The following is a 26,304-nucleotide window of genomic DNA, read 5'->3' as shown; positions in this document are numbered from 1 at the left end:
GCTAGGGTTAAAAAAAAAAAAAAAGGCTGTAGTTTCACTCTGCAGGCCTGCTAAATGTATACAAGAAAAAAAATACGGTCAGAGATCAAACATGATGCTTACTAAACCAAAACCTTAATGCCAAGTAACATTGAGAACCATACACAAAAGAATATACACCAGGGAGAAAATGCTTGCACGTACTAAGTGTACTTAAAGTCCTTGTGAACTATAACAATGAACTTCTCTTATTTGTTCCCGTTTGGTCTGTTAAGTGTACCACTGAAAGCATTTTATTGTGTATGTGTGTATAAATATATATATTGCACAGGACGCCAGAAGATGGGTCCCGGGAGAGGTGTATATTTCCCTTTGTTTAGATTGTGGTCCTTTTAAGGTACGGGAATGGGTTAACACCTGCTGCAGGAAGTGTGTTCAGAAGGATAGGAAGAGAGAGAGAGAGAGCAGAGGATAGGAAGAGAAAGAGAGAGAGAGAGAGAGAGAGAGAGAGAGAGATTAATGTGTGCAGACAAGGCTGTGGAGCAGACTAAGGTACTGGTGATGTGGAACAGCTGAACTTTACTGGAAGCCTGTGGGCTGAAAGAAACTCTAAGGTTAAGAGTGTGATCACCTTGTGGACTGAAACCATCCAAGCCGGTGAGGCTATTGTTATTCTTTTTTGTGCTGAAGAAAGCAAACGGTACAATTTATCATTTCTATGCTGAAGAAAGCCATCTTTTAAGTTATTTTGCGGTACCGAAGAAAGAAAATGACTGTTTATGTTGCTGCTGTGGAAAATAATCTATTTGCTCTTTTCATTCTTGCATGCGTGTGCACTACATGAGAACACAGGGATGAGCCATACAAAGATTAAAGCTTAAATAAACCCAAGAACAAAAAATAATATGTTGAGGCTTTGCAGTCCTTAGATGTGGTTGCTGCATCATTTTTCTTTTTTAAGCCTTTTAAAAAATATATTTTTACCTGGTCTCCCTGTCAGTAAGACACTTCCTGTTCTAGGAATATAGGCATACAATATACTGTATTTATGAAAAAGATGCTTTGCCATACTAGGACAGAATACCCCACCCTTTTCTCTATAACATAGAGGAGAGGTGTTCTATAGTATTGAGTGTTAACTTGGAATAATGTAAATGATAAGAATGCAACAGAGGCAGAGAGCACAATAAGTTTTACATTTACAAGATCTCTGACAGGATCAACTGGTGTTTTTTTTGCAATATATTGTGATGTTTGGGGAATTAGCTGGACCGCAGGACACAGGCTTTATCAGACAAATGTATGTTAACATACAGCTAGCAAAACTACCTGATAATCACTTGATATCCCCTACATTACAGCATGCAGATTGGAAAAGTAAGAGCTGCACTCTAAGTCAGTCAGGTTTTGCTGCATTGCACAATGATTAAAGTGATAAGTTTGTTCTTGTGCTGCTGCTCCTTCATTGTCCAATCACAGGCTGGGGTAGGCCCAAGACTAGACTGTATTGCCTAGCTTTAGTGTACTCTGTAGGAATGCCAGGAAAGGACCAGGCTTTGCTGTCTAGTAGGGGTGCTTTGATGACAATGCTGGTTGAATAAAATTGTAAATTCTTTGGCAGGTAAGATATTTCCTATATACAGTATATATTAAAGTTCTTGGCTGTTTGATTGTAGGTCAAATTTAGTAGTAGAACCCTCCCAATGTAAAAAACCCTTGGGGCTAATTTATTAATTTAAATTACTCAATTAATTTTTAAGCAGTGAGGCCATACCACCACTTTTTGAAGGAAAAAAAATCTTTCACCACATCTATAAATTACAGTGGTGTTCTTTACAAATGTGTCCTCTGCTTCATTTGGCACTATGAAGCATGCAGAACACGCTTCATTAAAAAAAAAAAAAAGGGGGGGGGAGTTCTAGTACTAAGAGTATGGTCACATGCCCTGTCAAAGTCATGCCACTAGGCTTTCCACCTATTGAGGTAGTTCTTTTAAAGGTTATGCAGGGAACATTTTTAAGAACACTGCAAGATCCACAACACTATCCACACTTAATAATTTGCACGTAAAATGCAGGCACAAAGCAATGTGCCATCCTGTGCAGAGCACAGCAATATCCAATTTCCATTATAAAAAAAGGCCCCTTTTAGTAACAGAATGCAAAAAAATCAGTTTACTGTAAATGAAAAATAGAAGAGCTCTCTTTTAACAAGTGCACCTGTGGCTATTTTTTTTAAACAAATGTGTTGATGATCTAATCATGACATAATATAATCACGTTACAATATTGATACAATATCACTGCCCTTTTTCCTTCACTGCAATGACTTGCTTTTACATGCGTAAAGAGGTTGGATATGCAAATGATGAACTGGTACCTGTAAATCAACTGTATTTGAATGAACATTTGCATATATAAAATATGAGAGTCTGCTATGGTGTAGTTAGACTTCAGTCAGTTAATGAAGATTATTTAAATTACAAGAAAAATGTTTCCAGAAATGGTCCAGGCCTAGAGTATCAGATATAGCCCATCAGATACATGGATTTAACACTCTGGTGGACACATGTCTGCACAGTACCAGTCTTTCTTATCTGCCAGAGCAGCTTTGTTCAGTCGGTGCCCTAGCATTTTTTCTGCTAGCTTATTCCTAAACACTGGGTAGTGTGTCTCTAGGGCACATACAATGGCTCATTACATGGAATTGAGAAGTGGTCAGCAGCTGCACGCCATTAACTCAGCTTGAGTCTGGTCTTCTAGCAGCATTTTCTATCATGTGTATAATTATATCCAAGATGTTCCTTTGAGTGACTGTATATCAGAACTAATTTTCTGTTTAAACACTCTATGTGCTGAATCTCCTGGATAATTATTTATTTGGATGTTATTGCTGCAATGTAAATTTGTCAAATATCTGTTCTGTGTTTTGCCGGTAACTCAGAGATTATAACATGTACATCCATTAGAAAAAAATACACATTGGAGAATTTACAAGATTTATTTTTACTGTTATTTAAATATTTTCTCATTCTTTTAGAAAACAAAATACTGTAAAAAATAATGTACTCAACAAGTAAATTGTAGGAAACATTTATGTGAACCAGAGTACAGAACACTAAAGCAAATGCAATAAGGAATCCAAAGCAACAGTATGCTATACTGCGCTATGCTAAGTATACGTCAACTTAATTGTTTTTCTTAGGGGGTTATTCACTAAGCTGCTGAAGGCAGCCAAGTGAATAACCTAGCCGAAGTAAAGTGAGCCAAACACCGATTGGCTATTTACTACGACCCAGTGCGGCTGATTTCACATCTGCTGTACATCTGCTAAAATCTGGTAGGGATTTTAAGGAGGAACCCCACCTCCAAAATGGGGGGGGGAAATGTGGGGTCCCCCCTAAAATTCCCAACCAGACCCTTAATCCGAGCACAGGCCCGGCAGGGCAGGAAAGGGGGGGGGGGGCGAGCGAGCGAGCACCCCCCTCCCTGCCATACCAGGCTCCATGCCCTAGGCACTGGGAGGGTGGTTTTCCAGGACCCCCCTGGAAAAGCACCTTGTCCCCATGATGATGGGGACAATGTCCTCTTCCCCACAAGCCCTGGGGCATTGGTTTTGGGGATCTGTGGCCAGGGGGGCCTATTTTCATCGGGGTACCCCCTTTAATAAAGGAGCACCCAGATGCGCCCCCCGTGAATGAATAAGGGGTACTTTTAACCCTACCCATTCACTAAAGGGTTAAATAAAAATATAAATAAACACCCAAGACTTTTGAAAAAAATCCTTTCATTGAAAAAAAACAAAGATTTTTGACAATTCCTTTATAAAAAAAATCCCAAAAACTGATCCAATTGCGAAGTCCAGCGTTGTCAGCCACGACAATGACTCGTTTAAATTTTTAAAACACGATGCTCACTGACCCGTCTGAACGCGTTGAACTCCCACCGCAAATTGACATTCTGACAGATGCAGGCAAAATATAAACAATTGGGCGGAGCTAGTGGTAGCATCACCACTAGCTCTGCCCAACTGTTTACATTTGTCCAGCACCTGTCAGAGTCTTCTTGCAGGTCCCGGCCAAATCAAAACATCTGGGCAGAGCTAGCCGTGATGTCATGGCTGGCTCTGCCCAGTTGGTGTCATTAAATGACAGCCTAGCGTCCTCTGGTCATTTGAGGACACTGGGCTGTCACTGAATGACAACAACTGGGCGGAGGCAGCCATGACATCACGGCTGGCTCCGCTCAGTTGTCTACATTTGTGGGGAGAACAGTCGGCTTCGGCAGACCGCGCCCCCCCCCCCCCGCTTCAGCTGTGACTTCGGTTCAGCCGAGCCGAAGCATATGTGTTCGGCTCGGCTGAGCCACTTGGCTGCCTTCGGCTGCTGTATGAGACGGCTGAACCGCAGGGCTCCAGCGGCCAAAGTGAGCCAAGGGATTAGCTGATGCTTCGGCTTAATCCTTCGGCTCCTTTGTGAATAACCCTCTTAGTTTTGGAAAGAGTGTGGAAGGGTTAGAACCCCTATCAGGTATCCCTTTTCCCTGTTCCTCTATCCTACTCAGTTAACACTCTTTTTGGTCTAATGTACAGATATCTATGAAAATGTACTATTTACCTAACAAAAGTGTTATTCAGCACTAAAACCTTCATCCTATCTCTTAACTGTTTGCTATTTTAAAAAGGCCAGTATAAATGATAAGTAATGGTGAAAAAAAACAAAAACTGTCTGTGCCTGTGTCTGCCATCATATGTGCTACAGTACCTTCAGTTTCTTCTATGTCCTTCTCACTTATTACGGCTTCATCCATCTGCTGGTCAGTTTCAGAAGGAGGAATTATAAGAGGAGGGTCTTCAGGAGATGTTTCCTTCTTCAGCTAAAGCCAAGAAATTGAAAAATAAATACATCACACTATGTCAGCCCATCACACTGAAATTTACAGGGCTATTTACAAAATGGTGAAGAGGTTGGAGAAGGCAGGAGAAGTGAACAATCTAGGACAACATAGCTGAACTGGAAAGTGAGCTGAATTGGAGAATTTTTCCAAATCAGCTACTTTGTCCTAGATTGTTCACTTCTCCTGCCTTCTCCAAACTCTTCACCCTTTTGTTAATAACCTGTTGGTTTTGTCAAGAAAAGGAATATACTAAACTTATCATGTTTTAGAGCAGCATTTAACTAATATTTAGATCACTGTACCTACTGCAGTAAGTCACTGAAATCACTGATCAATCACTCAATCAAGATTGTTCAGAAAAAGCCAATTACTGGTTTAAATGAATGGTACATTTAATATACTAGCTATTGATCAGCATTGCATGAAACATTTTCTTTACTGATTTTAATCAATCTTAGCATGCAGTACTTAGAAATGGCTAATGCACGTTTACAGCCCAGCTGACCATCATTCATTAGGTCCTTTGTGTATATCATTACTACATACAATATGCAGTAATGATACATACAGAAATATATATACCGCCATCTTTTTTTATCAGTATACTCATACCCATACCCAAAACGTAACATAAAAAAAACAAAACTCACCCTTAGCTCTGAGGAGAAAAATTGTTATTTGCAACTATAATGATAAAATATGTAAGAAATAGATAATCCGCGCTTCTGGAAAGGAGACTAAAGTGGAAATGTATAATAAATTAAGACCTAAAGCCGCTCTAGAAAGAGGATAGAGGAATCCTATCAACAATCGAGAAAATATATATCAAAGCGCTAAAGGTGTAACTAATAAAAGACTTAATGTAACCAAGTGATAAAGTGAAATTTTAGGTTTAGGCGGTCTAGCTCTAAAACAAGTGATGTGTCTTACATGGAATCATAAAAAAATTTATAAATAAAAATAAAATTAATAGTACAATAGGGCTGTGGAAAAACAAAAAAAATGATTGGGACGATAAGATTTCAACCACTGTGTAAAGACCTCGAATAGGTCACAGTATATAAACAATCCGTGAAAAAAATATAAACAATCCGTGAAAAAAATATATATAATCCGTGAAAAAAATATATTAGAGAATTGGAATAAATTGGTCAACGAAAAAATAAACGTGAAAAGTGTGTACAAAGGAAGTTATTAGTGATATATATTGATGGTGGTATATATTTCGTAGCGGTAGTCCAACAGCCCCCCTTGGGTGGGTACTCACCAAATGGAGTTGGATCAAAGGCTTTTAGTTGGTGACACTTGAGCCTGCAATCGTGCTTTCAAACTTGGACCCAGTTGTTTTTAATCTCAGTCCCTGCAAGATGAGTGTTCGGTTTTTCTCCCTTACAGCGCTGGCTGTATCCCAGAAGTAAAGCTGGATCGTCTCAGGCGCAGTGTCAAACAAAACTCCTTGCCGTGGTCCCGCAATATTTCAAAGATAAAAAAAGGAGAGAGCCCTCATAGTGTAGCGTGCAAAAAATATTTAGTTTTATTACAAGTAGTAACTTACACAGGCAAAAAAATCCGGCCGGCACAAGCAGCTCAGGAACAAACTTTAAAACCCTCGTGTGCAAATCTAGCGTCTGCCCTCTTTGACGCGTTTCGTCAGGTGACTTTTTCAAAAAGAAGGTAGATGCAAAGCAATGAGGTAGATGGTATATAAGCACTCTGCTAATTGGTCCTTTTGGAATGTCCGTGTGGACTTCAATACGTTGGCAGGACCACTCGGGAACTGTTTGCTGCTGTGGGTCTGCTGGCACCTGTAGTTCCACTAGCATGTGCTCTCCTCTTGCTGCACTGTTAGCAGCTATATGCTACACTATGAGGGCTCTCTCCTTTTTTTATCTTTGAAATATTGCGGGACCACGGCAAGGAGTTTTGTTTGACACTGCGCCTGAGACGATCCAGCTTTACTTCTGGGATACAGCCAGCGCTGTAAGGGAGAAAAACCGAACACTCATCTTGCAGGGACTGAGATTAAAAACAACTGGGTCCAAGTTTGAAAGCACGATTGCAGGCTCAAGTGTCACCAACTAAAAGCCTTTGATCCAACTCCATTTGGTGAGTACCCACCCAAGGGGGGCTGTTGGACTACCGCTACGAAATATATACCACCATCAATATATATCACTAATAACTTCCTTTGTACACACTTTTCACGTTTATTTTTTCGTTGACCAATTTATTCCAATTCTCTAATATATTTTTTTCACGGATTATATATATTTTTTTTCACGGATTGTTTATATTTTTTTCACGGATTGTTTATATATTGTGACCTATTCGAGGTCTTTACACAGTGGTTGAAATCTTATCGTCCTAATGATAAAATATGCTTGAAATGCAATTCACAAAGAGAAAAGGTTATTTTATCACTCATTATTGAGGTGTAGATTTACCACCTCCTTCAGGGTGGTGTTATAACAGATTTCAGGTGTTATATCATACTTGTTGCACTCTAATGAAGTGAGGTAAATAGAGATGGAACCTTTTTTCTATATTTTGACATGGTACTGCATTATGCAGAAAAATAAGGAAACAAGTAGTTGGAATTGCTGCACAAGTTTTTGTCCTTGTGTAAATTTGGAAAACTTTTTTACAGTTAGAGGTTTTCAACAAATCTCTTCTTACACAGAAAATCACATGTCTCTAGACACCCATCAATGGGTTTTTAGTGCAAGGGGATTGTTCCAAGTCGCAAATGTAATAACAAACCAGATTTTGGGTGGTTAGAACTGTTTGCCCTCCCTACACTGTTTGAATATCAACAGATGTAGATCTAAATCAACCTAAAATTTAATATATTCATTTTTAATAATGATAATGCTATTTCATGTTTACTTGTCTCCAGGGCAGGAAATATTCATTATATGTGAAATCCTTATGTGGTGAAAGTAAAAGTAAAACAGTCATCTACAAAGCATCTGCCCCCACCCCTTTCACAAAAACAAATGCATTGCAAAAGTGTTAAAATAACACCCAAAACCTTTATTTTATCACAGTAATAGATACAATAAAGTCTGTGATGTTAAAATAGCGTGTGCTTAACACAAGCATATCACAGGTCAACTGAAGGCTGCAATAACAATTCCAGCTTTCATGAAACGCATGTTTCAGCAATCACAATTAAGATCTTCAATCACGTTGTCCAGCAAAGTTAATCTATCATGATGACAAACCAATGACCCGCCATACTCCCATCCCATCGCTAAATGACAGATCCCCAGTGCTGACCTAATTTGGTCATAAACATAAACGGTCAATGACATCACCTGTGGTCCCCAGCACCATGTTTGCATTATCGCAGTACCTTGTATCTGTAATTTAGCTACAGGTGTGGGACAGGGAAACATCCTAAGGTGGTCGGTTGTTGTGATTGATAAAGATTTCCATTTCCGGATGCTGTGATTGATGATGGATTTATGTTGCTGGATAATATGTTTGAAGATGGAGTTTACAAGGGTGAATACTAGTAACTTTTTTTTATTGTAACAATTTTTCTGTATGTAACTAATGGACTTTTTTTTAAGGTGCTGGGGTGTTTATGTATATTTTACTTTTTCTTGAAATTAATAAATGTACCCCTGTTCTAATTCCCCTGTTTGGGGGTTGTCACGTTCCTTTATAGGTCCCCCCACCCCCCAATACAAATCTGTTTATTCTTTTTGGGGAACATAAAAAGACAGTGAACTATTTTTATAGATTGGTTAAATCGATCTAAAAAATATTTCTCATTGTATTTCTTTCGTCAAATTTTGCTACAAACAAACAAAAACTCATTCTAGAGCAGCTTTGAAAAAAAAAGACAGGAAATGTAACATTTCCTGTTTTTCCAAGATATCAATTCCAACAACCGTTTACAAACAGGTCCTTAGTACATTCACTGCAACATGCCATACCTGAAAAACATCTTCCTTGACCTTGTCCTTTGTCTCAATGGCTGAGTCAAATAGTTTTAAGAAAAAATCAAAGGTGAAGTAATATTCCGGACTTAAGGATCTTAGAGACTTTAAGAATGAAGATAAGACAGCCCCTTGTTGAGCTATGGGGTACAATGTGTCCCTCACTTGCAGCAGATCATTTAGGTGCAATCTGGCTTTCTCGACCTCATATGAAATCTTCAAAAAGAAAATGACAATATCAAAGTAATATTTACATAGTTACATAGTATTTGAGGTTGAATAAAGACACAGGTCCATCAAGGTCAACCTATTTTTGCGTGTATGTATGGGATTCTGCATGTGTATGCCTATGTATGGGTCCTTGTGTGAACTTCTTTTTTTTCAAAATTATTCAATCTGTGGTCTACAATGACCCTCAGATGCATTTCTGACTTCCCTAGTAGAATTTTCATTAATGTGTATTCCGCTTGCCTATTTTTAACCCCAAAGTGCATCATTTTTCAACATTAAACCTCATCTGCCAAATAGTTGTCCTATTTTATCCAGGTCCTCCTGTAATGTTATAAGGGGTTTTCCCATGTTCACTGACAGTAGAAATAGAACATTCCTACACCTTATGAGTCAATAAATATCCATCACTTGGATCTCCTGGCACTAAAATGATTGAGACCCTTCATACACTTATTAAAAATATTTGTGGTTTATGGAAGTGTTCAGTCACAAAGATACGCAACTGTAAGTGTTGCCAAATAAAATGTCCTGAAAGGGGTACTAGCTCTCACATAATTTAGCACTTATGCTGCTGTCAATAAGTATCTATTTTCATACTGTAGTATTGTGACCTTTGAGGTTACGCTTATAATCTTACAGCAATGAGGGTCAAATATGGATTTCATCCTGTTGCAGCTGCATCTGCATAGCTGTGTGTCGCTTCATGTCCTTATCTCCTCCCGCAGTCCAAAAACATTCAAACGTTAAAATGTGTTTGGCTTGTTTATTAAGACAATAAAGAGAATAATGAGGATGTGCAAAGTGCAGTAACTATTATCAACTAGATTTTAGATTACCGTCACTAGAGATTTGTGCATCCACATTGCTTCTTGAACTGCTTTACTGAATACATCTGTTGGTGTTTGCAGTAGTTAAAGAATAGTAGAGTGAATTCTCCTCTAGAACAAATAGGGGCTGATGAATGGGCTTTTCTATAAACCTGCTGCCAGTCTGCCCAGTGCTATATAAAGGAGCCAGATTCTTATAATAAAATGCTGAATTTGTTCTGCACACTACTTACTTTTTTCTTTTCCTTTAAAATATCAATAATGTTAATATCACTGTCCATATTGTTTAACTTTAGTGAAATAAAACATTCTCTACTTTTCTTTTCAAGCTCCTTTAGGCTCTTTTGATAGTCCAGGATAATGTTAGCCATTTCCTGTAATATAAATCAGGTTCATGCATCACATATAACACTCAAGGGTATGTTCTTAAGATATACAATTCCAGAAATGTTTAACATTATAAATATGCAATAAAGGCATTTTCTGTATAACTGGTATACTGTATACTCTGAAGTAAATATGTAAACGTTAGACAAGGAACAATAACAAAAGTACAAAAGCAAATCTAGTTTACAGAAAAGTATCAACCCTAACTACTATGGCACTTTTTATTTTCATAAACCAAACCAATTTTTACTTTGCTTGATTGTTCCCTAGGTCCCATCCATGCAACTTTTTGCCACAGTTCTTTGCATGCCACCCAGCACCCTGTTTGAAGCCTCTACCTGCTGCCAGAAGCACCTCTACTTATTACTCATAATCTAGTACTATAATACCCCTTCTAAATCTAAAAATGGAAACCTCTTCCAGCACAACTCCTATTTTGTTACTTCTATAAATTACATTTGTAAATTCTGCCAGCAGCCACTCTACTACTGCACCATTACTTCTAAATTGTAGTTCTTATTTAGCAACTTTCACCACCAGAAGTTTCTTTTTTTTTTAAATGACCAACTGACCAATACAGTTACCTATAAAATCACATAACTGCTATAAAGTACAGAAACATAAAATACATACATCGAACACACCAAAATATGTTCTCTTGTTTCTGAGTTTGGCTAATCTGCCTTTAGAGAAATTATTTCACATGTTTCACATAAATAAATAAATAAAAATCCAGACATTATCAGCTCAGAGACCTAAACAAAGTTAATGCCAAATTTAAGTAAAACAGTGGAAATTTCACTTCCTGCGCCAGTAACATTTATTATTGTATGTGTGTGAAGGTAACATTTTTTTTTTTTGATACCTTGAAAACTTACCATTAACTTTCTATAGAGTTCAGGCTGAAGTTTTGCAAAAACTCTTCTTAGCAACAAATCAAGCAAACTTCCTTCAGAGAAACCATAGTTAATAATAGTTGTACCACAACTTATTTCCGTGTTAAGACTGGGTTCTAACTTATCAGCTGCAAGATATAGTCTGAAGTGGTCTGCACAGAGAAGCCTATGCCCATTGAAGGATATAATTGAGGAAGTATCTGAAATAAACAACAAACTTCCATGTAAAAGAAAACAAATATGCCATTGTGTTTAACCTGGTGCATGCACTAGTCACATGTGCTTTTTGCAAATGGAGTAGATGCTATTGATTAGAGCACTTATAAAAGTACTAGGTTTAGGTCCTGCAGACCAAGTTTGTGAAAATTCACCTTATTTATGGAGCAAACACTAGCTGTTGATCTGACACCAATCTATATGATATTATAATTGAGAATCAAAGAAACATTTGGAAAATACTGTAAACCTTCCTCCACTGTGCACAGTATACTATCATTTTTTTTTACCTTAGTTTCTACCTTAAACCAAACAAGCCAAACATTCACCTTGGATACTGACGAATGAATGTTTGAAACTTTACCTGAAATGTACTAATAAATGTTAATGTCAGACATCCAGCCAAACTTGGGCAGAAATATTTATTGTTGCTAAAAATCAAATTACTAAAAAATGTGCCCCTTCAAATAGGATATTTAATAGCCACTTATTCCTCAGCCCACGCTATTAATTGCTGCTGTGGAGATGCTGCAGAGAAATTAAATATTAAAGAATCTTCCAGAGGTGTTGAGTTCCTGGTCCCTTGCCTCCTGCTGTGCCCCTATGCCACAGAAATGTGGCCCTCAGGGAAGTGTAAGATTCAAAAGATTATTTAAGCAGATATATTTTTCCTTAACAAACAGTGATACTAACAGTGGGCAGAACTTGATGAAGATGCCAGGGTATGTGAGGCACATTGGCGTATAGCAGTCTGTCTATAGGCTATAGAATCTGCCCACAGCCTGCTGTCAGTCACAAGGGAGGAGGACCAGGTGGGAGCTAGCCTCCCAGAGTTCCCCATCATGTCCTGCCCACTTCTACCTAAATTTAAACAAAGGAGTAGGTATAACCAGTAACATTATTGACCAAAAATGGAAAAGCCCATTCTAGGTAAATTACATCACCAGCTATACCCTGCCCCTTTGTTTATATTCTGCTGTGGATACCCAGTGTGGCTCACTGTGTTTGATGAGGATCTGCATCCCTGGATGACATGTGTGATGATGGATGTGCAGCATGGGACTTTTTTTAATAAAATGTTGATGTCTCATTATTTAAAGTTACACTTTTTTTGTAAATAAGTAGAGGTAAGTACCCTATACTCAATCACAAAGAGGGGATGGCATCTGGGGGCCCCCTTTATTTTTATTGGGGGCTTCCATATTCCGATCAGCCCCCCCCCCCTGCAAACCTCAACATCCTCTTGGCAAAGAGGTCTTTGTCCTCATCAACATGGGGACAAGGTGTTCTGCCATGGGGTGCCCCTTGGTAATGCACCCCCCTCATGTTGAGGGCATGTGGCTTTGTATGATTTAGGAGGGGACACAGAGATAAGGGTGTGATAATGGATTTTGGAGAGCACTCCACATCATTCTTTTTGTGTGGAATTCCCCCTTAAAGTCCATACCCGACCAAAGGGTCCTGGTATGGAATTTGGGGACAAGCCCACATCTTTCTTTTATTTTTACCTTGATATTTACAGCTTAATGGGCTTGGCATGCAATGACCCACAGGGGAACCAACCTGAGCGAAAGCTGTCACATTTAGCAGTGGTAGCTTCTGGTGCTGCCAGTGTGAACTTACCCATAAAGTCACCCTTTCTGTAAACAGCAAACATATAAAATTCACAGTGAACCTAACTCGGCAGCGAATCCAAATCTTATGACAAAGTTATTGCTGAATAAATAGGTTCATAACAGAAATGTAAAAATGGCTGTGGTGCATAAGAGGTATACGGGTGTGAGAGCTGAACTGGTTAATAATATTACAATAATTTTGTTTAATATGACTAGCAGGGCAAAGTAAAAACATTTTGCAAAGCCCCCTAATCAATGTAAGGAGTGTGAATGAAAAAGGAAAATATCACACCTATAAAAAGAAATACAGCTGAACATTATAAACTCTTCATGAGTACACTTCAAAGCTTGAGGAAAATTAAATGTGTGAAGTTGTAATACTGAAATCATTATGGTACTATGAATCTGTAACAACCTAAACACTGTAAAAAGTAGCAAAACAGCATTGGAAGTTATGGCATCACTGCACATTAAGGCAGCGGGTTTAAAAAATTGTAAAACATACCAGCCCATCAAACTCTAACTATCTCTCAGTAAAGGTGATAGAGCTCTGTTGCTGGGTATATCCTATGCAAGCATCTGTTTTTATGTCACTCACAGTAGCTTGCTAACAACGTGCAAAAATATGCATCAGTTCTTTGCAGGAATAGCAGACTGTGCAATGTATATCACAATTAAAGCCAATACAGCTATGACAATGCAAATAAGTAGAGAGAATTCTAAATTAGTTTTTTTTATTGTGTACACAAATTATTATTCGAAAATGGTTGCTTACTGTATCTATAAAATTTTGAGTGGTTTTGCACACATTTTCTTACTTAATTTATAATGGTCAATACTAAAAAGGTAAGATTATTTAAAAGATAAATATGTAATATAGCATATTACTATGATGCTTTTTGCATTTGATTCAGAAAGTATAGTTGTAGGCACCTCTTCACATTTTAAAGGCTCTCAGTTTACTGTTGTTACACAATTCATTGACTCATTAATAGCGACTCCTCACTTATCAGAGTGAAGTTTCAATGAGACAACATGTGCCTCACGGCATGCTGCAACCGCTATGCTGTCTAGTTAACTAAACCATAGTGAAATCCTTTGTTATGTATTAAATGTTTATTTGTAGAACAAAGGTTGGATGTATACTGTATAAAGTAGAAACAGATGTAAAATAGTTTAAAAATGTATACAGTTAAAAAAAAACTAAAACATTTGACCTTAAAAAATGTATTATTTTCTGTTAAAATACATGTACATACCTAGAGCATACATTCAATATCAAAATGCCATATAATGCATTGATGACTTCATGATCAAATATCCTCACAATGAAGTGAGAGGTGTTCATTTACTTACAAGCACAGACTTGCTAACCTCTTGGGGGAGCTGAGGGCAATATGATTTCAAACCAACTGCTCAACAAAATGGTTGTTAGGAGACTTTCTGTCTTCAAAAAAAAGGTGAAAGCTCCAGGGATAAGGTACTGAATTCAGATTTTTCAGATTAACTGGCTGCATGCTTGTTTCTAGTCAGTGAATGATATGTATTGAAGCCAGGATTGGAATGATAGTACTGGTAGCTGTACTTTTGAAGAACAAGCTAGCAATGACAGCTCTTGCATTCCTTTCTTTACAGGTTGTCTTTATCTATCCAGTAAAAGTCAGTGGGGCTTTAGTTTAAATCTTTAAACACCCTACCTTTAAGAAGTTGGTATAAATAAAAATCACAAAATAACATTATGAAATTAATCTGAAAAAACAGACTTGCATAAAAGCATTAGAAACAAACACATTGCCAAAAAGCATACCTTGATGGCTGCTGTTATCATTCGCAGCACAGCAGTGGTCAATAAGAGGCATCAGTAAGTCATCCCATTTACCACAGTAGTTATTTAGAATTAGGGGTCCACCAGATATAATGTTTTTTTCAATTGGAGCCAGGACACTGCTGTCTTGCCTAATTGAACACAAAGTTTTAACTTGATAAATACATCTAAAAAACAATTACCACATGAAAGTGATCTATGCTAGTTCTTTTATCCATACAATTAATTCACGTTCTTCCTTCTTGCTATGGATAAAAAAACACAGCTCCACATTTTAAGAAAGCTCTTCAACCTACTAAGCAAAGGGAGACTTAGAAAACTTGCAAAAATCTTTGGTTTCGCAGTGCACCAGATTCTGTGTATACAGCTTATATAGTAGAAGATACCAATCTTTTTTTACTGCTTTTCATGATGATTTAAAAAGTTTAAAATTTGTAACAGATATATTTTAACTCACCTTGCCTGTAGATTTATGTAAGAGAATGGATTTCCTGAGGTTGTACCCAGGATATCTTGAATCCACGTCTCTCCCTCAAAGCATGGATCTATCAGCAATGCAGGGCGCTGCCAAGAAAAGGAAAGTATAGCTGCATTCTCCATCTGCTGAGGAGTCCAATCTGCAGGAGCACAAATCATATTTGTATTGAGCTAAAAGTCCAATTACATTTCTGAAAGTTACATTCCAGCTCAACTACAAGGTCACCACCTGTCCAATAACAAGGTGAGCCAAGAACATTAATGATACAGGGCGACTGAGTGTGTTCTAATTAAATGAAATAACTAAAAAAATAATACATTATTTTCAAATAAACACCAATTGTGAATAAAATAATGAATAGATAGCATTAAACTGGGTTTTAAAAAGATGTATTTGTGTATCTTTCAATATGTCACAATAACATAAATAACCCAAACTATACATGTACTAGGCATACTGTATGTGGCAAACAGCTGAAAGTACTAATATTATCACAGTACTTTACATGCTTGGGGTATCTAAGCTAAACTGCGCTCTCTCCTAAAGTAAAATGGGAACCTTAGGCTCATGACAAGGTTATACCAGTTTTCTCTGTCATTGACTGACCTGTGCAAGGCTTGCCCTTGGCCTTTCAGGCTCAAAAATCTGTTAAGATATTGGTGGCTAAAAGAAGATGATCAAATTGATGCATTTATTGCTTTTTAAAGGACTGGTTCTATTGTCCTCCCTTCCATGTTAGGGTGGTTGAAATCTCTGCTGATTGCCCATATCTGTCAGATGAGGCAATTATGGACAACTACAAATTTTGCAGGCTGGTCTATTCAAAGCCAAGATAGAGTAAAGTCAATCTGCCTATTTATTGCTTGCTTAAAGTGCATGTAAATTATTATTTTTTTTAAGTTTTGGTAGAGAAGGGAATAGTTCTGACCCTGACAGGGTTTTTTTTTAAATTTATGCCACATTGAAGAGATTTCCCTTCAATTTCTGTCCCAAAAACACAGCAGGATGTAAGAGGAGATTTCTCTAAAGTGAGGGAATACTGTCAGTATTTGCTAAGGAAATGGTTCATGGGGAAAACTACTCTTAATGCCTTTTGGGTTTTTTAAAAGCCATACCCAAAGAGCCTGGTATGACATTTTGGGGGAGCCCCTACATCATTTTTTGAGGGAGAGGTGGGGCACCCTCTTAACATCTACAGCAGACCCTCTTCTAGGATAAAGGTCTGCTATAGGTGAAGGGAATCCCCAGCTGCTTTGTTTACAAACAGAAGGAAGTGGCTGGGAGCTGTTATTTGCCAGCAATTTAAACTACATTCATTTTCTTTGTAAATGTCTGTTTTGCATCCCCCAGGCATGTTATTTAAAGGAACTGTGCATTTTCAATGTTGCTCCTTAAGCATCATTAAAATCAATGCATTGGTACATGACCTCCAAGGCACTACCCAAACTCCCCATGCTTTTTGTTTTTGTTTGCCTATTAGCCTAGAAATTGGTCAATATTGAATTACAAAATTTGTATTGACTTTAATGCGGTGCACCCAAACTCAGGTAATGTTTACTGAACCCACCCCGCACCACAGCCAGGTATGTTGGACCATCTTAAATGCTTGGCAGAAAATATATAGCCAAATCTGTTATCAGTGCTTCTGCAAACTTTCTATATCTGTAAACAAAGAGTAATCCTAAAGACTCTCAGTTATTTGTCATATAGGCTGAAAAATCTAATTACTGTAGCTAAAAATATATATTTTTTAAACAGTATTTTTAAAATACTGTAAATGATTTTAAAAGTAGATTATTACAAACTATTAAGAAAATAAAAATCTCAAAGCATATTTAAATATAAAAGCAATAACCGTAGTTATTTGTATAGATAACATGATTTACCTTTTGCTGACCATTTTTGAACTTCATCCACCTTTACAATTCTCATAATCAAAGCCCTAATAAAGTCCATGTAGAGGTCCTCAGTAATGACAGGTAAAAAAGAAGAGGCATTGATTTCTTCTCCTTGGTCTGCAGTCTGCCATGCACTTTCCTCATCATTCTCTTTTTCTATTGAAACAAACAATTGCATTACATAATATAATAATAATATTATAAGTAGGGATGATCCCAGGTTTGGACCAACCCAATCAGCTGTTGCTAGGGAATTCGCCACCCGCAGCTGCACATGAGCAAAGGTGTGGGATGCAATGATGCCATTAACCTCATATGGCCACATGACTATATTTGGTCAATAACATTTACATAATATGGCCACGCGGCCATATAAAGTAATTGACAGCAGCACAATCATCCCACCCCTGGCTGCAGCTAGTTGGGTGGGTGTCCTCATGGCAATTATGGATTCAGAGAAGTTTAGGTTCAGACCCTGTTTGGTATGAACCCAAGCTCATCCCTAACTATAAGTAAAAGAAAATCAGTAGGCTTTGCTTCTTTAGGTTTTAGGTCTTTACGTCTAGACGGTTTGCATTATTCACCCAAAGGTACCTAAATACAGTGCTGCACTTTATTCCCATTTGGTTCACATATGTGTGTTGTTGTAGTTTGTTAAAATGCAGGTCCAATGAGAATGTACCCTTGGGGAGCCATTCAGAATGTGTCAGTCAATAGAACAGTGTTTTTGTAAACAGACCAAAGATGGCAAAGTCAATGCTAAGCTCGATTCAACTTAGCACTAAGTCCAAACCCCTGTCATTCAACTTTCTAATGACAGAGCCTCAGTCAAGAGAAGAGACTCTGGGATTGTACTGCTGAATGACATAGGCAAGGCTTAACACCAGGAGTCATGAGACTGAGATTTTTTATATTCCCTTTGGATACAGCTTCCATGTTACATTTACATGTAATACAGTGATTTATGAAGCCCATTATATTTCTTGAAAACTTTGTTGGAGGCTATGAATCCATAAAAATAATATTTCAATTTCAAATGGATGTCAGTGTGTTCGGTCTCCCACCAACTTCATATATCACTTGAGGCAAAATCTCTACACTGTAGTTCCTGTCTGCACTATTCCTGCTGGATTATTCATTTATTTCACATTAATTAAAAACTCAGATGAAAGAGCATGATACCTTTGATTGCCTTTATTATTTTCTAGCGCTGCCAGCACAGGGTATTTCAACCCTTAAAGTAGTGGAATTTGTATTACTGTATATACAGCCTGACTGCATTACAGTAATAAATAGACAGGGTTCAATAGGGCTTTATGAGAAATAATATGCTGTAACATGGAGCAAGTCACATGCTTCTCCAAACCCAGAAGTACTGGGCATTTTCTTCACTCCTGCTAGCTAAATGAAGCAGTGGGGAAGCAAAGGAAATGTTATTAAGTGCTGCTGGAGAAAGGGGCATAAAAGCGAGCCTGTTGCTTTTCCCTGCATGGGGATTTTTTTTCTACGACTTTCACATTTTTACAGGCTCGCTCTTCCATAATTATTTGTATTGAATTAAATATAGCGGTTTGTATATTAGCAACAAGAGAGAGTTCTCAGTGTCTCTGTGTGATTACTCTCTTTCTTAACAACTGTTAAATGAAAAACAATGGAACATCTATCTTTTACCTTTAACCCTTTCATTGCTGGGGGTTCACTCTCCAGCTAGCAAACTGAGGGAAGGTTAGTTGCTAAGCTTTATTCCTTAATGGTAATGGAAGACAAAAAGATCATAGTCTTGAATGTGCTATCTGGCAGTGTACTTGGAACACAAGAGTGCTTGATCAGAATTGCACATTTTGGCAGGTAAAACAGTTCACAGAAATGTATGTTAACTGTGTAGTTTTCCATCTGTCAGGAATTTGGCTTTATATATCAGAAACATGCATTTTATAATAACATAATTGTGGGTTCTAACATATTGCTTCTTTATGTCTCTTTAAAGTGATCCTGAAGCAGTTGCACTGTGTAATGGAAGAGGATGAATATTTACTTCTTCAGCAGATGGCAAATCCATTCTTCATTCTCTAGCAAAGCTAGCAGCACCACTAAAATCCAACATTTCAAAGTGTGTCCCCAATGGGTGGTTTGGTTCCTCCTGCTGGCTACTATGTCACTAAGAGACATTAAACTATACACCCAGAAGTGTCAGACAGCATTGATGCTGCCAGCTCTACAAGAGAGGGAAGAATGGGGTTGCCGACCACTGGAAAGGCAAATATTTATAATATTCTATTACAGGGTGCAGCCACCTTACATTTGTTTTAGACAATTGACAAAGTCCCTTCAAAGACATACAACCTTTACAAACCAATAAATACCTTGTGTTTTTAAAGTGTTTGTATCACTACTGTTCTTTTGCCTTTCCACAGGGGAATCGTTGGGGAATATAACTGAGAATTCAATCACACGCCCTAAAAAACAATATTTGTCAAGAGCACATATGGTCAAACATGCACAAGTGAATAATATGCAATGGCACATAACACATCTTGGTTATACATATGTTTAAAAACTAAGCTATCATTAAAGATGTTGAAGAAAAAATAAAGAATGCAATTCACAGATGTAACATAATGCAACATATGCAAGAACACTAATAAACTTTTAAAAATTGCATATAGTGATATTAATTAACAAATCCAGTGTCACTTTACTAAACATACAAGGCACTTTGATATGCAAATCCCAAAGCATTTTATTATGTAAATCACCCCTACTTCTCCAGTAATGTGTTGTTGGTCACTGAGTTTGTTGATCACATAGAAGTGAACTGTGTGAGATGTAAGGGCTTCCATTCTCAAAGTGAAAAACTCCATATTAGAGAGTCCCAGAATGTAGGACTCCTGAGGAGCCTAATAAGTCAGGTGACAAAGCATGTACTTTTACATTTTAAGATAAGGGCCCAAATGTTTATGAATCTCACTATAGTTTAAACAGTGTTAGTAACCTAAATTAAATCAAAGATAGATTTGCAGTGGAAAATACATTATACTAAATGTCCATCATCTTTTTAGTCTTACCTTCACTTTGCTATTACAGCAGTGGTGTAGGGTGTCTAAATATGGCTGTGCAGTCTAAAGGCACCAGAAAAGACCCAGTGCTCTCAGTAATTCATACAGACCTGGTCAGACACACCTCCTTCCTCTGTGAAAGGACACTTGTGCTGAGGGGTGTGGCTCTTACCCAGCTATGCTAATTTAGACTAGAGGTGGAACAGTATCTGCTAGAGATAAGGGTATTTTAAAGCATTTCCAAGCAAAAATCCATCACAAATCATAATATGTGGGGTACTATAAAGATCTAAGAAATTTGAGTCTTCAATGTGAGCTATAGCTTAAACAAACATATTATTCTATATAATATGTATGTAACGTAACAGTTTTCTAATTAATATCTCAATAGTAATTGGGTAACAATTCTAAAACATTCAATGCATGAAGCCACCTAGCAGAGAGGAACCTGAGAATCATAAGAATATGCATCTTTGAGTTGTGTATCGGTAGAAAATAGGTAATAAGTAGATCAGGTACACAAAGAGAAAAGAAGATACAGGATGAAAATATGTAAAAGGCAAGAGGCATGGAAAAGAATCACAGAAGGCAGGGAAGGAAAGAAGAGAAATTTGTGGGAAGGATAAAAGAAAGAGTGGGATCATGGAACAAAAGAGAGATACAAAGTTAAGATACCGCCTTGCTTAGCGAAAGCTAAGCAATTTAATAATAAAATATATTGTAATAATATCGTAATATATACCGGTAGTAATAAAAGTATGAAACTAAAAATAATAATGTTAATTCTACAAAAGAACACTGAAGCAACAAGCTCATTACTAGTGTCTCACTTGGCCAACACAGGAGATCTTACACTATACAGACATCTTTCATCTAGATCTGTATTACCTTTGTCTGGATCAATTGAATCTATCATTAATGGGAAACCTCTTTCTTTCACAGCCATAGGCCATTCCACTGTTAGCATGAGCTGTCGAAAGTGGTGTTCATAAGCACCAAGGTACGACACTAATCCCGCTGCCAGGGCTGTACTTCCAGGAATCCCACTGAGTCTGTCTGGAAGGGAGCTTACAATAGCAGCATATTTCTTGTTCTCGTCTTCCAGAAGCTTCAAAGAGATTAAAGATATTAAAGACAGTTAAATGGAGTTGTCAAGTTATATGTCACTTCATTGAATTGAGCTTGGCGAGGGTTATCTGAAGGGCTGGGGATTTTTACAAGCTCATTCTTTGTTGTTATTTCCGCAGCCCGTGACCATCACTCATCTCCAGCTTGCAGATCTGTGTGCAGTAAACCAAATAATACATCATCCATTTTTATACAGCTTACAGAGCCTTGTTCACAATATGCCCAGGAGCGCAAGTATATATTTTTTACAGTTACCATCTCAGTAATGATACTGTATTAAAGCATACTATTCCTTGATGTTTGGCTGATAATTATTTTTTATCTCTTCAAGATAGCAAACTAAGATCAGTAAGATCTTGAGTTAGCTATACTCATAAAACATATGGTTGATTTTTGAATACAACTGGTAAACATCAAAATAGTGACAGTATTTTCTTTTCTATGAAAATACTGATCTGCACACCCATGTCCTAGTTTTTGTGACAGTAAATATACCCTACAAGTAATGGATTAATTATCTCTGCACAGAAACCTAAGAACAATTGCAAACAGTTGTACATCTTCAGTCTGATTGACCAAAAGGCTTCCAACAATGGTGTTCTGAAACTGTAAGGGTTGCAGGCATCTAAAGTTGATGGATTGGAGCAGCACAGTGGCTTGAGTGCCTTGCAGCACTGGGGTCCTCAACAGGGCTGCGTTTGTGTCTCACCAGGGCTGCATGCAGATCTCACCAGGGATGTATTTGGGTCTCACCAGGGCTGCATTCGCGTCTCACCAGGGCTGCATGTGGTTCCCCCCAGGGCTGCATGTGGTTCCCCCCAGGGCTGCGTTTGGGTGTCACCAGGGCTACGTGTGGGGCACTCCAGTGCTGCGTTCGTGTCTCACCAGGGCTGTATGTGGGTCTCTCCAGGGCTGCATTTAGCTGTCACCAGGGCTGTGTTCGCGTCTTACCAGGACTACATGTGGGGCTCTCCAGGGCTGTACTGGCTATTGCAGGGCTGCATTTGGGTGTTGCCGGGGGTTCATGTGGGGCTCCCCAGGGCTGTACTGGCTATTGCTGGGCTCTTCAAGGCTGCACTTGGGTGTCACCAGGGTTGCATGCAGGTCTCACCAAGGCTGCATGTGGGGTTCTCCAGGACTGCATGCAGGGCTCTCCAGGGCTGGGATCACGTCTCACCCCACTGTACTGTGGGGTGCCAGGATCTCCAGTGCTGCGATCGACTCTGACTAGGACTGTATGTGCGTCTCTCCATAGCTGCACCAGCGGGTGCCCGGCGTCGGGCTCTCCAACACTGTAAAGGCAGGTGTGGGACTGTCCACAGCTGTCCCAGTCTCAGGAAGGAGGAGGAGTTGTGTGGCCGGACCGGCACTGCCAAGGACAGCTACTGCAAGGTCCGCAGCAGGCTGCCTGAGGTACCCAGCAAGCTCGGGAACTCAGGGAGCCAAACTTGTTTAAAAATGTAAAGGTCCGCTATCGAACTTTAGAATCGGGGCATTTTCACGAGTACAAGTACATAAAAATGCCCTGTATTGGCCTTGATACCTATACTAATATCGGTATTGGTGCACCCCTACTATAAACACATATATTTTTATGGTTTTACCTGCAAAAGAATTTATAAATCTGTTCATCCAGGCTTGTGATTTATACACCTCTGCCACACTGCACAGCCAGACAGGTGACATCATTATTTCCTGATTCGACAAAGCATATTCCTTTTACACCTCTCCACCTTCAGCCTCCCCAATGAGCAATTAATTACCATAACCACTCCATCCAATTATTGAAGATTGGATTCGGGAAGCAGTAAAGCTGAACCAGAAAGCAGTTAATTGGAACAAGAAAGTAGTACGTAAGTATTTCAACTCTGTATCCGTTTGCCTGGAGTTTGCTTTAAATGCAGTTTCTTCTCAGAACACCACTTTTGCACATCTGCCTTAACCAACCATAAACACAAAAGATATTTAGTTTCAGTTTATTCTTCTACTTTTGAAGGTGATAGCATACTTGCACCCCTGTTTTAATTGTATTACAACTAAGGAAATCTTGCATGTTCAATATTTAGTTTTCATTTGCTTTGTCATGTGTACCTTGCTAGTAAAAGCTAGTACCAATATTTCCTGTATTCTTTATTTATAGTGTTGTCTGTTAATGCTATCTGCTGGTGATTGTATAAATGAAATAAAATACATACCGGCGCTACCTGAGCTGCCTGATCTAATTTATTAGCTATTTCAACAGTCCTTTGTTGTTGCTTGTTTTTATGCATGGTTGCCTCTTCAAAACCTCTCTGTAGGTCACTTAATCTTAAAAGAAGAGCTTTTTTTCTCTGCTGTAAAGATATCATTTTCTGTTCTGCATCTTCTAAAGCAATTGTCATCTCCGTAACTCTGCTCTGCAAGGGTTTCACCTGAAATACAAAATAATCTCAGATAAATTATTTTCATCCCCTAACAGTCAATTTATTTCAACTCCTGGATTATACATGACTACCACTAGAAAACTGTTGGTCTCTTACAGTGGCGTAACCAGAGTTCTGGGCGCCCGGGGCAGAAATTTTTTTTCGCCCCCCCATTATATAAACAACCACTGGAACTGTACCCTGCACCTCCCCTCCACACACACATGTTTTTATTTTAATTTTTCAAATTTTAATATTTTATTTTTTTTGAAACTTTTTCATTTTTTTAAATCAATTTTTATTTATTAATTAATTTTTTATTAAATATTTTTATTTTTTACTTTACTTTTAGGGGCTTCGGGGAAATATTGGGGGTCTAAACAGACCCCTGATATTTCCCTTTAAAAATAGAAAAAGAGATTGAGGACACAGAGTCCACAATCTCTTTTTCTGTGTCCCCTGTTATCAATGAACAGGAATCCTTTATGAGTGTTCCTGTTCATTGATAACATGGTATGTTTACTATAACTACAATTATGAATGAACAGGAGGAGATATAGATCACTCCCATTCATTCATAATTGAGGATATAGTATACATACCAGGTCCTCAATTATGTACAAACACTCAGCGATCACTGATCGCTGAGTGCTTGTACCCGTTCTCCTCTCTGACACACACTGTCACAGGAGGCTGCAAGAGGAGAGCCCAGCCTCCTGTGACAGCGCTGGCTGTCTCCGCCCCCACACCGCTCTGCTGCACTGTGATAGGCGGCCGAGCGGTGTGGGAGGAAAGACACCGGCCGCTCACAGCGCTCGTCCCGCAGCGCTCGGCCGGCTGTCATTTTCTCTCTGATTCCTTTCATCCCTGCTGGGCACTGCTCTGTGTCCCAGCGGGGATGAAAGGAATCACGGGCGCGCCGGCAAAACTGCAGGAAAATGTCACTTTCGGCATTTAGCCGAAAGTGCCATTTTCGGCCGGCGCCCCCCCTTCACTTTTCGCCCGGGGCCCGCGCCCCTGCTGCACCCCCGGTTGTTACGCCACTGGTCTCTTATTTACTCCTTGGTTAGTAACACACGACATGCGGTTTGGGTAGAAACTACAGCATTCAAATGAGCGAAAGAGCTTTTCATTTTCTGTAAGTGACAACAAAAATCATCTCTGAATTTGTGCTGACACTGTCCTTACTTCTGGAGGGTGGCTACTTTTGTTCCCCATGGTTCCTTTTTGTGTTTTGATGTAGCCACCGCTCCAAGCTCACTCCTGTGATGGACTACAATCTCAATACAAATTAGTAAACTAAACATGAGATTGTAGTCTATCACAGAAGGGAGCTTGGAGTGGTGGCTACTTTACAACACACACAGGGACCACGGGGAACACACATAGCCACCCTCCAGCAGGAAGAACAGTGCCAGCACAATTCAGAGATGATTTTTGGTCATAGTTAAGGTACTTGATTGCATTTTTAAAATTTAACCCAAGCTTAGTGTCACTAACTTTATGTAGTGGTCAGAGCTCTGCTTCTCTGAAATCCCAAAAAGTCATTGTGTCAGCAGTGTTTTAGTGGCAAACAGATTTTCATGGGTGCATGCCATTTTATTAAAGCAGTGTGCACATTTATAATAGTACTGTCACTTAAATAGGAATGAGTCACAAACAACATCCATAAATCCAGCTCAACCGATTAATTGTGCTCTCAATCTGATGTCAAAAAATATAAAAAAAATTTCCAGCTTTAGAAAACACAGTTGTTTTCAGTCTTAATTAACTAGCAGGAGATTTATTTAGATAGCTTACATGAACTACTTAGGGGATTAATGATCACTGATTTACGAATATTGAGCAGCATTTTAATAATCTAGGCAGAATAATCACTTACACCTCAAACCAGCTTTTTGAACCATTATACTCTTCAGCAATCACTCAAAGGAACTTAAATGATTCTGATTTATAACTTTAGCATACAGGGCCCAGTACATTTGCTCTCTCAGTGTGTAAATTCAACAAATGCAATTTTCGGCACCTCTAGAGAACCAATTTAAGTCAACATTATGCATGAGCTGAGCATGCTGGAATTCTCTACTCTCTTATTTAACTCATTAAATTTGCACTGAACATCTTGCAATTAAAATTTCACACATATTTCTTCTTATGATTGACATTTGGCCTTGGTAAAAAAATGTTGAAATTGGTTGCTTTGAACACATAAGAGAACAGAGAGAGTGTGTGTTTTAGGTCTGATAATGTGCATTAACTCCTTGAACCTGATTACTTTCTAATAGATATCATAAAGCTGGATTTGCAAACCATTTAGATTTAATAGGTAAAACTAGTTTAAGTAGCATAGGGATAAGTGAGCTTTTACTAACTTTTTTTTAAATATGTAAATAACTGAAATGCAAAAAAAGGCACACAAATGACAGTTAGGGTAAGAATCGCAATATAGAGAACACAGTGTGATTTTCATAAATGAAAACTATGAAGATACAAATTGCAGATAGTAAAGTATATCTAAAGCCA

At 38.4% G+C, this 26,304-nt stretch overlaps 1 protein-coding gene across 1 annotated transcript in view; it reads right to left on the bottom strand.

Moving 5' to 3' along the window:
• LOC108797154 (dynein beta chain, flagellar outer arm-like) overlaps nt 1–26,304 on the bottom strand; it is a 337,005-nt gene that overhangs the window by 112,681 nt on the left and 198,020 nt on the right. Inside the window, exons 69-78 of the mRNA XM_018568726.1 lie at nt 23,575–23,790; nt 21,140–21,359; nt 19,559–19,651; nt 17,184–17,345; nt 15,277–15,436; nt 14,802–14,950; nt 11,145–11,362; nt 10,113–10,253; nt 8,819–9,037; nt 4,742–4,853 (exon numbers count right to left, since the gene is read on the bottom strand). Coding sequence (XP_018424228.1) covers nt 4,742–4,853; nt 8,819–9,037; nt 10,113–10,253; nt 11,145–11,362; nt 14,802–14,950; nt 15,277–15,436; nt 17,184–17,345; nt 19,559–19,651; nt 21,140–21,359; nt 23,575–23,790 — 1,690 coding nt within the window. The remainder of the gene's footprint in view (nt 1–4,741; nt 4,854–8,818; nt 9,038–10,112; nt 10,254–11,144; nt 11,363–14,801; nt 14,951–15,276; nt 15,437–17,183; nt 17,346–19,558; nt 19,652–21,139; nt 21,360–23,574; nt 23,791–26,304) is intronic.

Source organism: Nanorana parkeri, unplaced genomic scaffold (assembly GCF_000935625.1).
Source record: "Nanorana parkeri isolate BGI_ZX_2015 unplaced genomic scaffold, ASM93562v1 scaffold1235, whole genome shotgun sequence".
Classification (NCBI taxonomy): domain Eukaryota; kingdom Metazoa; phylum Chordata; class Amphibia; order Anura; family Dicroglossidae; genus Nanorana; species Nanorana parkeri.
This window is presented reverse-complemented; position numbering and strand designations above follow the sequence as displayed.